The 13,959-nt window shown below is 51.6% G+C and overlaps 1 protein-coding gene across 3 annotated transcripts in view; it reads right to left on the bottom strand.

Moving 5' to 3' along the window:
- CRACDL (CRACD like) overlaps nt 1–13,959 on the bottom strand; it is a 121,698-nt gene that overhangs the window by 14,369 nt on the left and 93,370 nt on the right. For all 3 annotated transcript variants that reach the window (XM_060027675.1, XM_060027676.1, XM_060027677.1), the window contains 2 exons: nt 11,589–11,816; nt 6,244–7,816 (listed from right to left, as the gene is read on the bottom strand). In XM_060027675.1, the coding sequence (XP_059883658.1) occupies nt 6,244–7,816; nt 11,589–11,816 (1,801 nt within the window). The remainder of the gene's footprint in view (nt 1–6,243; nt 7,817–11,588; nt 11,817–13,959) is intronic.

Genomic DNA, 13,959 nt, shown 5'->3' with positions numbered 1-13,959 from the left:
GTGTGTGAGATTAGAGAGGTTCAGAGGTGGGTGAAAAGGAGGCTACTACCTATTTTTTGTGCCATTTAAAAGATTATTTTAAAATTTCCATGTAGTGAAATGCATCTTTTCTGTCGTACAGTTCTGAGTTTGAACACATGCTTCGATTCTTCTAACAACCATCACAAATGGGCTGCAGAACAATGTCAACACCCCACAAAATTCCCTGGTACTACCCCTTTGTAGTCAGACCCCACCCTCTACTCCCAAACCCTGACACCTGCTGATATGCTCTGTCTCTGTATTGTTGCCTCTTTCAGGCATCATATAAATGGAATAATACACTTGATAATCTTTTGAGACTGGCTACTTTCACTTAGTATATGCATTTAAGATCCATCCGTTATCGTGTGTGTCAACAGTTCATTCCTTTTCACTGCTGACTAATATTCCATGTGTGGGTTGTTTATCCACTGGCCAGTTGAGGGATATTTGGGTCGTGTCTAGTTTTTGGTGATTATGAATAACGCTGCTATAAACATTTGTGTTCAGGCTTTTGGTTAACCTAAGTTTTCCTTTATCTAGGATAAATACCTAGAAGTGGGATTGGTGGGCTATAAGGTAAGTGTACTTTTAATTTTGTAAGAAGCTGCCAATTTCCAAAGTGACTGTACCAGGGACTTCCCTGGTGGTCCAGTGGCTGAGACTCCACGCTCCCCATTTAGGGGGCCCGGGTTTGATCCCCGGTCAGGGAACTAGATCCCACATGCATGCCGCAACTAAGAGTCCACATGCCCCAACTCAGGAGCCTGCTGGCCACAATAAGACCTGGCACAGCCAAATAAATAAATAAATAATAATAAAAACAAAAACAAAGTGACTGTACTGTTGTGCATTTCCACTAGCAATGAGTGAGAATTCCAGTTGTCCTGCAACCCCCTGGGCACATGGTATGATCAACATTTTTAATTCCAGCCATTCTAACATGGCTAAAATGAGATACTAATGTGAAAGTATCTCATTATGGGTTTTTATTGGTGTTTCTCTAAGGGTTAATGATGATGAATATCTTTCATGTGCTTATCTGCCATCTTTATATTCTCTCTGGTGAAATAGCTATTCATATCTTTTTCCCACTTTCTAATGTATTTTTTGGTTTTGTACTGTTGAGTTTTGAGAATACTTTATATATTTTAGATACCAGTCCTTCACTGGATATATGGTTTGCAGATATTTTCTCATAACGCACAGCTTGTCTTTTCATCCTCTTAATGGGGTCTTTGGCAGAGCAAAAGTTTTAAATTCTTAAGTCCAATTTATCAATTTTTCCTTTCATGGATTATGCTTTGATGTCAAGTCTAAGAACTCTTTGCCTAGTCCTATGCTCCAAACATTTTTTTCCTAAGTTCCTACAAGTTTTATAGTTTCATTTTACCTTTAAAAAAATATATATGTATTTATTTGGGTGCACCAGGTCTTAGCTGCAGCATGTGGGATCTAGTTCCCTGACCAGGGATTGAACCCGGGCCCCCTGCATTGGAAGCAGAGTCTTAGCCACTGGACCACCAGGAAAGTCCCCTCATTTTACTTGTAAGTCAGTGAATCCTTTGAGTTAGTTTCTGTATATGATGTGAGACTTTGGTCAAAGTTCACGTTTTTGCATATGGATGTTCACATGCTCCACAACCATTTGTTGAAAAGGTGAAGTAAAACCAAACGATATGGCCACATTTTTTACAAGGGTGCAAAAGTAATTTGCCTGAGCTCCGTGGATCTGTAAATTTGTTTTTCCAAAATGTAGGAAGTTTTCAGTCATTATTTCTTCAGGTATTTTTTTCTATTCAAATCTATTTCTCCTCTTCTCTTGGACTCCTATGACATGAATGTTAGACTTTTTAATATTGTTGCTCCGGCCCCCAAGGCTTTTTTAAAAATCTTTTTTTCTCTTTGTGTTCAGGATGTTTTCTATCGATCCATCTTTAAGTTCACTGACCCTTTCTTCTATCATCTCCATTCTCCTAGTGAACTCTTCCAGTGAATTTTTAATTTCTGTTATATTTTCCTGTTCTAAAATTTCTCTTTGGCTTTTAAAAATAGCTTCTGTTTGTTTACAGAGAATCTTCCCATTTGTTTCAAGAGTGCTCACCCTTACATGTTGGAACCGTGGTATAACAGTTGCTTTAACATCTTTTTCTAATAATTCCAACCTTTGGATCATCTCAGGGTTGATGCTTGTTGATTGCCTCTTTCTTTGAGAATTCTTTTGGTTTTCATGGTACTCTGTAGGTTGAATAATTTTGGGTTGTATCCTAGACATTTTGAGTATTATGTTGAGACTTGGTCCTGTTAAAATTCTCAAAGGTTCTTCTGTGCTGATCTGCAGGTGCATCTCAGGGCCAAGCCCAGGATTTCATACCTGTATGTGAAGGACCCTTCTCAGGTGTTTCCCTTCTGTGGTTTTTCACACCCCAAGATTCTCTGGCTAGAAAGCTGGGATTCAGCCTCTGCGTTGCTCTGCACTCTTATGACCGGGACCACCTGAGGGGCAGAGTGGCGAGGGAAGGGAACCTGCAGGACCACCAGCACAACTGTTGAGGGGGTGTGGCTTCACTACGGGCTCTGCTACGGGGGTGTCCTAGCTGAGGAGAGTGATCGCACTGGGAGGCAAGCGAGGATGAGTGGAGGTACACAGTCTGAGGAGCACAGGAAAGGCGGGGAAATGGAGGCCCAGGGTGTGGACCACACTTGCCAGGAAGGGACCATGAGGGTATGGATAAGGCCAAAAAGAAGGGCAGGTGTGAACAAAGTTGCTTTTCTTTAAGAATAAAAGACCTGTATGTGTATATATATATATATATATATATATATATATATATACAAAAAAAAAACAAACAAACGACCAACACAAAATCCCACCAAACTCCTTGTATTCTACTCAAATGAACTTGAATACGCTGAAATAACTTTGTCGTTAGAGACAGTGACAGTCTTTTCGAGCTCATTTCCTCCAGAAAATCTCCCTGCCATCCAAAGGAAGATGGGCATCTACCTACAGTCGCCGCCACCTGCCTCCCCAGGCCCCTAAGCTCCCGGACAGCAGGGCTGGCGTTCTCTTCCTGACCACCTTTTAGGGCCAGCACAGTGCAGTGTGCATGGCAGGAGTACATGAATGTTTGTTGGAAGAACGAATATGCATGAATGAGTGAGGACTGGCTCCAGGACCTGGTGTGCCACTGGCACCAGCCCGGTCTGGAGGGAACGAGCATGGACTAGAGGCAGGGGCTGGTGATCAAACGAGGCCCCTGGTGAGAACAGTGCTTTGTCTAGCTACTCTCCAAAATATCTAAGTGTCTACCACTAGAAAATAAAACACACACACACACACACACACACACACACACACACACATACACACACAGGAGACTAGAAGGAAGGCCAACAGGGATAACATCCAGAGAGTGGACCTATGGACGACTACTTTTTTCTATACGTTTTGTGTATTTCACCATTTTTCCTGCTCCAATTCTAATCCTGAGCGCAGGAAGCTGCTTCCAGACTGCTGATTTAGACTCTGGGACGGACTGGCCCCACAGGAGGATGGGGACCGTCTGCACACGTGAACAGGGCTGATAACCCAGGGCCATTCACCTCCTATGGCAAGTGCGCAGACTGACTGGTCTCCTTTGCATCAACGAGCACAAACATACTGGGCTCACAGCGACCCCCCCAAGGTGCCCTGTGAGGCTCAGCCCGGTCAGCAAGCTGGGCTCCTCTGTTTATTGCCAACAACCATCTTATCCTCCCCGAATCCCACACCCCCGGGGTTTCTCCGTCTTCAGGGAAGGAAGACAGGGTGTAGGGGACAGGTGGGGGAAGAAGCAGGAGTGCTGGGACAAAGTAGATGGAGTCCCGGAGATGGAACTGTGCCCATCTGGGACACCTCCATAACCCAACTTCATGGTGCGCACCCCTGGAAGGGGGGCAGGGGAGATGGCAGCCCATCTGGGAGCTCTGGGTAAAAGCGTCTGCCACCACAAGATAATAAACGGCAGTAATTAGGCCTTCCTGGAAAACTGGGTAATACTGTTATTACAACGTTTTATTATCTGTATGTTTTACACGAATTTAACTGCCTTCAGCTGCTATAATTTGGGAGCCATGAGGGCGAGAGCAGAAATAATAACGAACTGAACCACAAGCAGACCCAGGGTCTGGGGAAGGGGTGGAGGCTGCTTCACTGATGGGCTCTGGGAGCCTGGGGCTCTGAGATTCTGATCTGGCCTGCAGGAGACAGCCCCCAGACCCCACGGTCCCAGGGGCACCAGACAGCAGCCCCAGCCTGCCTGCCTCTCGTCCCTCAAATACCATCCACCCTGGGAGGGTCGGTTCCCAAGAGAATGTAAGAATTATCTCCTCTCTTTGCATCGAAATGAAAATCACTACCCTTGCCCCCTAAAGCAACCTAGATTCTTCCACTCCAGAATTCATCTGAGTCAGTTACTTCTGTGGCTTAGGGAGTGCTAAGTCGGACAACACAACTCTCTTCTATTTAAGCAAAGCCATTAATAAATATTATATTGTACTTTACAAATCAAAAGAAAAAACAGAAGCTCTCTAACTACAGACCATTCCAGCCAGTTGACAGTGAACAAAGGCTGACTCTCACAGCTTAAGCTGAGGAAGTTATAAATTATCAACGTGTCGAGCTTCGCCCTCTGAAGCTTCTTTTCCAGATCTGACCGTGAAGCTGAGTATCCTGTCTTTAAGTTCTGTTCATTCAGCAAGAGAGACATCTTCAATTCTAGCTCACGAAGGCGGACGGTGCTGACGTCAGGGTTTTATCTGCACCCTCCTCCGCCCTGGCTATTGCAATGGCGTTTTGAATCACTCTGTAACAGCTTCAATAACCTGGAAATTTGCAGAGTGGATAATCAGCTACAGCTTGAACCTCCCCCAAAGTTCCCTCACTGATGACCCTAATGTAGCGGCAGCAGCAACAGCAAATCGCAGCGGAGCCAAGGGGCCTGGATCAGGAAGGCTGCACGTGTAGGCTCTTCTGGGGGCGTTTTCCCGAAACTTCTCCCTGGAATCGCCTACATCTTTGGGTATCGCCTTAAGAATTCAGAGCCCTTTATACACTGCACTTTTACTAACTTCCTAGGAAGAAGACACAGAAGACTAGAACGTCTTTAAACCTGTCTTCGTGTGTGTGCTTCGTCCTCCTTTTAGGGTGTGGGGTCCCTGAGAGAACTGGGTTCTACTTCCTCTCCGTTCCACAATGCAGTGATTAAACAGAGTCCTGAACTTAGAGCAGCCACTTAAAATATCCTGAAAGTTGTGTTGTTTTATAAAATCTGCCATGGAAAATTTCTCCTTAGTGCTCCCGTCACACCCACACACACACCCACCCACACCCACACCCACACCCACACGACTTGCATGTCTAGCTCCATTTTGGTACACTGACTTCCATCAATAAAAGAAACCAACAACGAGAGATTCTTCAGCTCCACTGAAAATACCCGTTTCCAACAGATTCCATCTGAAACACTATATAGACTGACAAATGTCAAAGACAGAGAAAGGTCATCTATTTTGTCTCTGCTCATTTTAAAAGACAGTTGCTTTACAAGATTCTTACATTCTGCCCCAATCTTAACACCATCTCCCTTTTGGGACAGTTCAGGCCCACCTGATGAAGAACTCAGATTTTACGAAGACTCAGGACTCCAATAGAGGGGACTCTTCCTGTGTGAGGCTGGGCCCTGTAAGCCTGATTATTATTAAACAGGATGAAATTCTTCCTTTGGGGAAAAGGTCAGAATGAACCTAAGTGACAGTGGAGCCAGATGCTTCATTTATAACCAAGAACCAGGTGAGGCCCCAGGAGGGCCTCCACCCATGAGAGCACACATTACCCAGGAGGGATACCCCTTCTGGAGGAAAAAGTGTCTGAGTGATCCACTGAGAGGCCCAGCTCCTCTCGGAAGACGCTGCAAAACGAGTTTCCACATTTTCCTGACTTCTCAGAACTTACACAAAACCTTGATATTTGTTTCCCTTCCCCAGTCTCTATTCCTAACTCTTGATCAAACATGTTGGTGGTACAACAGGAATTTTGACTTTTCCTCCAGTTCCCCGGCAAGGTTTTTACCCAATGCATTTATATATCAATACCTTGCCGGACGTCCACTGACCTGATTTCCCCACAGCCCTGACCCTTCGCGAACACCCTCCCCAGGCTGCTCCACGCGGGCCTCTTACCAGCTGCCCTGTGGGGCGACCTCCTCTCCGCCGCCTGGCTCTCCTTCCTGGGGTCGGCGGACGGCCCTACCTTCTCGGGGTCCCGGGGGCTGGCGTCGGGGGGCGCGGGCAGCTGGGGGAGGGTGAGGGTCTGCAGTAGCGGCTTCCTGGGCAGGGGCGGCTTGGAGCTGAGCTGCTCGGTGGACCGGGTCTTCGCCTTCCCCGGCTCGTTGGGAGACCTGGCGCCTCGGGCGGCGGGGCCCGTCCCGGGCGGACCCTTGTCGTTCCTGGAGAGCAAGGTCAGCCCTCCTTTCTCCAGCCTGACCTCCGCGCTGTACCTCTTGATTCCCCTCCCCTCCGGGCAGGGCGCTTCTCTGTGTTTGAAAGACAGAGACGTGGAGCGGAGCTTGACCGGGAAGGGGCTTCCGTCCCCGCCCGCGGGCCTCTCCCGGGCGGCTGGGCCGGGGTCCGCGGTGGCCGCGTCCGGAGAGCCGCGCTCGGCCGGGGCGGGCGGCTTCCGAGGACCGGGCTTCAGGCCCTGGGGCTCGGCGGGCGCCGGGAGGTCCTCGAGGGCGGCCTCGCTCTTCCAGGCCGGACCGCTCCTGAGAAGCGGCAGCCGGACGGCGGGGCCTCGGGGCTCCAGCAGGCGGCCCCCCGCGCGCGGCCACTCGCGGCCCGACGACACCGAGAACTTTTTGGCGGCCCGCGCCTCGCGGCCTCCTCGCTCCATCTTGCGCTCCGGCGCCGCCGCCTCCGTGGGGGATCCCTCCCGCTCGGCCCTGGGGGGCTCCGGGGGCGCCGCCTCCTGGTCCAGGGATCGGGGTGCGGGCGCCTCTGCAGGCGACGCCGAGGCAGGCGGTGAGGGGGCCGCGCCGAGGTTCGCGTTCGCTGTCGCAGCCGAGGCCTTGTGCTTCAAGCAGCTCTTGGGGGCCGGCGGGCTGGGGGCCGGGGCTGCTGGCCCTGCGCCCTCGGGACCCGGAGCGTCCAGAGTCAGTCTTACCTCCTTCGGACCGGTGTGGTCTGGCCCGTTGGGACCAGAGGGCGTCTCCCAGGTGGCTATGGGTCCGGGCTCGGGAGGGGTCGTGTCCCCCTCGGGGATGCAGGGAGATAATCGACCCTCGACGTCTCCCGAAGCACAAACCACCTCGTCTGCTGTGTCCCCGCCGGGGGGACACCGGGTTTCCAGGGACAGCTCCTCCCTTGGGTTTTCGTTGTCGGGATTAGGGTGAGGGTGCGGGGAGCCTTCTGGGCAAGACGGGGACTCCGAGCGGGGGTGTGGGCTCGACACGGGCTCTGTGACCTCCATGACCTCCGGCGTGGCCAAAAGGCTGGAGGGGTTCTCCCCCTGGGGGTTCTCATCCTCAGTGCTAGCGGTGAACGCCGGGCAGTGCTGCAGGCGCGCCCGCCGCGCACGGGGCCCCACAGGTGGCAGCATGGTCGCCTGCCCCCCAGGCTCAGCGCCTCTGTCCTGTCCCCCCTCCTGCTGCCCAGAACTGGGCTTCTCCTCCGTGCTGACTTTGGGTAGCGGCTTCTCGTCGTATTCCTCCTCCTCTGGGGTACACGTCAGATCGCTCAGGGATTCGGACTGCGCTCTCTAAGAGGAATAAAGTGGACAAAAGACAGCATCATTAGGACGAGTATTAGGAAGCCTATGGCCTCCCCATCGTGTTCAAGGTTTAATTAGGTTTAAGGGAAGCAGAATGTCTCTAAAGCTGGCACTCAAGTGGACATTCACACACAGCTGTCTTTTCTTAATCCTCCCTTACTGGAATCTTGCCTCCCAAGTTCAGCTTTCAGCAGAACTGAGGCCGCTATGCCCCTAAAATAAACGTTGCCTGAGGCTCTCAAGGCCAAGCTAGAAACCAGTGGACACTGCTCTACAGAGTGAAGCAAAGGGAAGGGGACTAGCATCGGCCGGGTCTGCCATGCTCTGTGCTCGACATGGTTACCTCACTAACTCCCTGATTGGCTCCAGTGAGGAGAGGATTACTATTTCCTGCTTGCACCTGGAGAACTGGGAACTCAGAGAGGTCCCTGCCTTGGCCAAGGCTGAGCTAATAAGTGGCCCAGGGGCAAAGCTGTTGCCCTCTCTGACCCCCTGTGCTGCCTCAGAGCCAGTGTCCCCAGCCGATTCCTTCTCTCTGCAGGGATGCACCCTCATAGCAAAGGCAGAGGCTGGTTTGCCTAAAACATGATTCCTATCATCCCACCACGGTCAACAGCAAACCATAGCTGACAGGATAACGCCCAAACTTTTCAGCTAAATTTGAAGTCTTATATTCTGCCGTTTTTTATTTTATTTTTTTTGTCTTTTTGAAATTTTTATTTTATGCTGGAGTATAGTTGATTTACAATGTTGTGTGAGTTTCAGGCGTACAGCAAAGTGATTTAGTTATACATATATCTATTCTTTTTCAGATTCTCAGGTGGGGGGAGGGATAAATTAGGAGGCTGGGATTAACATAGACACACTACTATACATAAAATAGACAATCTATTCTGCTGTTTTAAATGGTCTCTCCCACTCCCTGCTCTGGTCAAGCCAAGCCCCTGCCATTTTACGCACCAGACTCTGGGCCTGAGTGACTGGCCGGCTGCCCTCCAGCCCACACCTCCAGGGCTCCACTAGCACCCCCAGAGCTAGCTCTGATCCCACTCCTACAGGAGGCTTTGCCTGGCTTAGCAGTAAGTCACGGCCTCGTGCTATTTTTCTTCCGAAAGGTCTCTGGAATCTAGATTTGGTCCACTTCCTCCCCACCATCCACAAAGTCAGTTCTTGCTCTCTTACGAAGGAAAGGAGATCAAGGTAGTCATGATTCATTCACAAGCAAATGTGAAAATGACCGAAAGGCTGAGGGCACTGAGGCTGGTGTTTTTGAAAAGTTCCTGATTTCAGACCTGTCTTTAGACTTTATAGAGTCACCCAGGCTTCTGCACAAGGGCAGTGCCCTCCTTCCTTCTTTTTAGCAAACACCCAGAGAAGTGTTTGCAATAGGTTATTGTTGTTGTTGTTGTTTTAACATTTTCCAGCTGGCATCTGCTTGCTAACACGACATAACTGGGATGTTTGTGACGACACCTAAGCCAGCTTTGCCAAGATGCACAACCCTATTCCCCTGGATTCCAGAAGGGGAAGATGCGAAATCCCCAGAAGAATTTTCAAAAGCTGCAGGTTCCTAAGGTGTGACTGGCCTTTTGTTACTACAGGAAATCCTCGATGTGGAAACCCCTTTAGGACGGTGGCTCATGTTTGCAAACTACTGGAACCCACATTAGGTCAACACAAAGCTGAGGAGCGGGCCTGGCTTGAGCACATCCAGCTTGAGCCACTGGCAGCTCCGAGGGGTTACAGTGGGAGGCCAGGCAGAAGGAAGGCTGGCACGGAGCGTGCGCTCCAGAGGGTGCCCCCCCCCCACCCCGATGCTGAGCAGAGGCTCTGCAGGGAACAAAGCGGCACCTACCCGAGCCTGGGCTCTCTGGCCAGGACAGCAGGAAGGATGCGGATACCCGCTCCACCTCCGCCACCCACACCTTGCCTCCCGCTCTGGGCCCTCAGAGCAGCTTCACCCCCTGGGACCCTCCCGAGGAACTGGAAGCAGGGGACCCACTGCTCAGCCCGCACCCAGATGGAGACTCTAGCATGGCTGCCTGCTCATCACCCTCCTCTCGCCAGAAAGAAAGTGTCTCTGGGCAGCACGCACATCATCTATGGGCAGAGGACGGGCACAATGGGCAGTGCCGGTGTGGAGAGGAAGCATCTGTTTCTGACACCCGGGACTTGCTGGCAGCTCTGCCAGCCAGGCGACCTCGGGCTAGTCATCTAATCACGCTGCTCCCGACAGAACAGAGTTAATAATATTGCCTCTCCTGGCACTGCCCGGGTTGGGATGAGGACCAGCTGGGGTGGTGAGATGTCAGTATAAACATTTACGGGCGTTCCACTTCTACTGCGCCAGAGCCACGACGGGGCACGGTTCTGAGCAGCAGGGTAACAAACATGCTGAGACAACCAAAACCTAAGCTGGCCTTCCGTGCGTTCCTCTTCCCCAACCCCTGCTTTGGCGGGGGCAGATGGGTCCAGCCAAATGCAGCCCTGAATAGGCTTTTCAAACTTGTAATAAACATCACGATCTTGACAGCCAAGGTTTTTTGTTTGCTCGTTTTCCTGTGCCAGATGGGATTTTGGGTCTATGAGCATCTCCTTCTCAGCCCCGTCATTCTCTGCGGCCAGGCGGACCCCACAGCCTGCTTCTCAGCTCCTCTGGGGATGAGGCATTGCAGGCACCACTGGGCAGCAGAGAAGGTGACAACCCTACATGGACCTCGAGCCCCTGGTCCCGTGAAGACAAAGCACTGCACGAGAGAGTTCTCAGCTCCCAGAGGGACGAGCTGATGACTGCCCGGGCAGCACACCAAGGAGGGTCTGTCCTTACAGGGGCACCACCCCTGTGCTGCTAAGTAGGTCCTCGCCCCAGGCAGTGTCCATTCTAGCTGTTCAGCTTCTCCCTTGGTCATTCAGGCGTTTGTTCATCCATTCACGCGTTCAACTAACGTCCACGCAATGTCAGCTCTGTGACTAGTGTCGCCCCAGGGCTAGAAGTACAGTCTGCTCACGGAAGACTGGCAATAAACAAGTGAGCACCTCCATTTACAAAGGTCACGTCCGTGTATAGCCAGTGCCGTGGAGGAAGTGCCCGGGGTGATGGGCAGGTGGGCTGCTTTCCACAGGACGTTCCTGGGGAGCCCCTTTGGGGAGGGCCTCGGAACCCATCCCCCAAGGACTGAGCAGGGGACATAGCCGGTCCCAAGGCCTGGGGTGGGAGGCAGCTTGGTGAGTGCCAGAAGCAGAAGGGAGGCCACAGCGTGCTGAGTGAGAATGGAAGGAGGTGGGCAGGGCCCGGCTGCGCCAGGCCTGCAGTGTGGACATCACACTGAAGACAGTGGGAAGGTAGGGGACCCAAGGCACAGAGCAGGTTCTTGGCAAGAGTTGCAGAATGAAGACCGAATGAATGAGTGCTTAGGACGGGAGGGACATATCTGAGTTAGGTTGAAACCATGAGCACCCCCAGCTCCTGCGGCATGGTCATGGTCCCACAGCCCTTGCGGGGTGGGGGGGACCAGGGGCTCAAGGTCCATGTAGGGTTGTCACCTTCTCCGCTGCCCAGTGGTCATCCCCAGAGGAGCTGAGAAGCGGGCTGTGGGGTCCGCCTGGCCACAGAGAATGACGGGGTTGAGAAAGAGATGCTCGTAGACCAACATCCCCTCCCTCCTTCCCTCAAGACAAGATGGTGGGGTGTTGAGAAGGTACCCTGGACCAGCTCGGCACTTCGGGGGGGGACCCGCCCACCCTGCCCCTGCCCGGTTACCGAGGACAGACGCCGCATTTTGCTGCACCGCTGGTTGCGGGGTTTGACCAGGAGCTTGTGCTTGGCCGCAGAGTTGTCCAGGCAGGAGGAGAATTCTGGGGGATAATCGAAATCAGCCACGGGGGCCACGCTGCCATCCGAGGTCCTGGGGGAGACGGAGGTGTCGCTCACTTGCCTGGAGAAGAGCTGGTCAGGAGACTGTGGCCGGGACGAGGAAACCACACAGACCTTCAGGGCACAAGGAACACACAGGCCAGGCCATCAGCTTCCCCGAGGAAACAGTACAGCCGGCACATCAACCTCCCCTTTCACCGGGCTCATCTCTGGGCTGGGGGTTTGAAGTGTCGAGCCAAACCCTGCAGGCCCATCACTCATTTCCAAGAACCCGAGTCCTAGGTAGCCAGTAACTCTGCCTTCGCCCACCCACGGCAGCTGCACAGGTGCTTCAGACAAGTGCTCCTTTCTCCCATGACACCGACCAACCCAATTCCTCCAAGGGCGGAGTCAGGCTTGGCCCTGTCTCTGGAAGCCATGGGGGGTGGCTCAAGGGTGTGATTTCACAGGCTGGGGCACAGCCCATGCCAAGCCCTGCTCTCAGCATCCCATCATTGCTCACTCTAGGGTTCTGTATCTTCACGCCTTCTCTTGGGACCATCTGGCTGTAAGTTACCCCTGTTAAGTCTCAAATATTTTACTAGTTCATACCTCGGCAGGAAGTAACTGAAAGGCTGCAAAGGGCAAAAGTCGTCGCCTGGAGGAAGGGGTTGGGGGAGTCACGTGGAAGAGTGATGGTAACACCGGGTTCTCCTGCAAAGACACTTATCAGCATAAAGTAGCAGACAGGCACCCACCGCGCACCAGGGGAGCAAGGTGCAGAGGGAGACCTTGGGAGGGGCGGGGCTTTAGTGACAACCTGCCACCTGCAAACAAACACAGCTTTCTGTTCCAGCATGGTGCTCAATATAGGGTCAAGTTCACACTTTTTCCGAAAGTGTTTTATTTTCCAGTTTCTTTTACTAAGCGTCTTAACCACGTTAAGTGTACAGTTCATTGGTATTAAATACATTCCATTCATGTCATTGTGCATCCTTCACCACCCACCACCTCCAGAACTCTTCCTCTTGTAAAACTAAAGCTCCATGCCCATTAAACACTAAGTCCCCGATCCCTCTCCCCCAAGCCACGGCACCCACCCTTCTGCTTTCTGTCGCTATGAACTTGACTAAGTACCTCGTATAAGTGGAATCGTACAATACTCGTCCTTTCGTGCCTGGCTCAGTTCACTTAGCGTAATGTCTTTGAGGTTCATCCGTCTTGTAGCCTGTGTCAGAATTTCCTTCCTCTTCAAGGCTGAGTAATATTCCACTGTGGGTATATACCACACTTTGTGTGTTCACTCACCCAGCCCAAGACACCTGGGCTGCTTTCACGCTTTAACTACTATGTGTAATGCTGCTACGAACGTGGGTGTACAAATATCTCTGCGAGAAACTGCTTTCAGTTCTTTTGGGTCCATACCCAGAAATGAAATGGCTAGATCATAAGGTGATTTTATGTTTAATTTTTCGAGGCATACTGATTTCCACAGTGGCTGCACCATTTTACAATCCCACCAACAGGGCACAGGGTACCAACATCTGTCTTCATGTTCTCTCTCCAACACTTGTTATTTTCTGTTTTCTTTTTTTTCTTTTTAACAGTAGCCATCGGAATGGGTGTGAGGTGGTGCGCTGCTTACATTTTAACCTGAGACCATACTTTTATGCACCGCACGATGATTTAGTAAATGCCCTCCTCAGGAAGGAAGCGGTGACAAGAAGACACAGGAGTGAGGGGCTCCCAGGGGCCCGGGTGCATCTCGCTCAGGGTCTTTCCCACAACCCTGGGCCACACAGGAGCACGTGCCCAGCAGCCTCCCCCACCAAACTAGAGGAGGAAACGGAAAGAAGACGCTGTTCGCAAGCGCGCCACTGACGCGGGGACCACCCACTGCAGAGGAACGCATTTTCCCTGTTAACATAAAGTCCCTTGTATTTTCCAGTGCAAGTACAAAGCTTATTCCTGTCGATGGGGAGAAGACAATCACCAAAATGAGAGGAAAAATGGTTCTAAGTGAACATAATCTCTTTTAGTTCTGTGGTTTTAGCGATCGGGGTTCTTATGGGAATAAAACAGGAAAGATTATTTTGAAAATAAACCACAGGACACCTGGCCACGACTCCCTCCGTGCCTGTGGCTTTGGCTCTCACTGCTGTAGCTGATGACTCAGGAGGCCCCCTGCGATTGGACGGGAGACACCTTCCCCAGAGAGTCCTCCTTATAAGGTCACAGCAGGATGGGTCCATTTCACAATCATACAAAATCGTCATCT

Source organism: Delphinus delphis, chromosome 12 (assembly GCF_949987515.2).
Source record: "Delphinus delphis chromosome 12, mDelDel1.2, whole genome shotgun sequence".
Taxonomy (NCBI): Eukaryota; Metazoa; Chordata; class Mammalia; order Artiodactyla; family Delphinidae; genus Delphinus; species Delphinus delphis.
The sequence above is the reverse complement of the archived record's forward strand: the minus strand, read 5'-3'. Positions and strand labels throughout refer to the sequence as shown.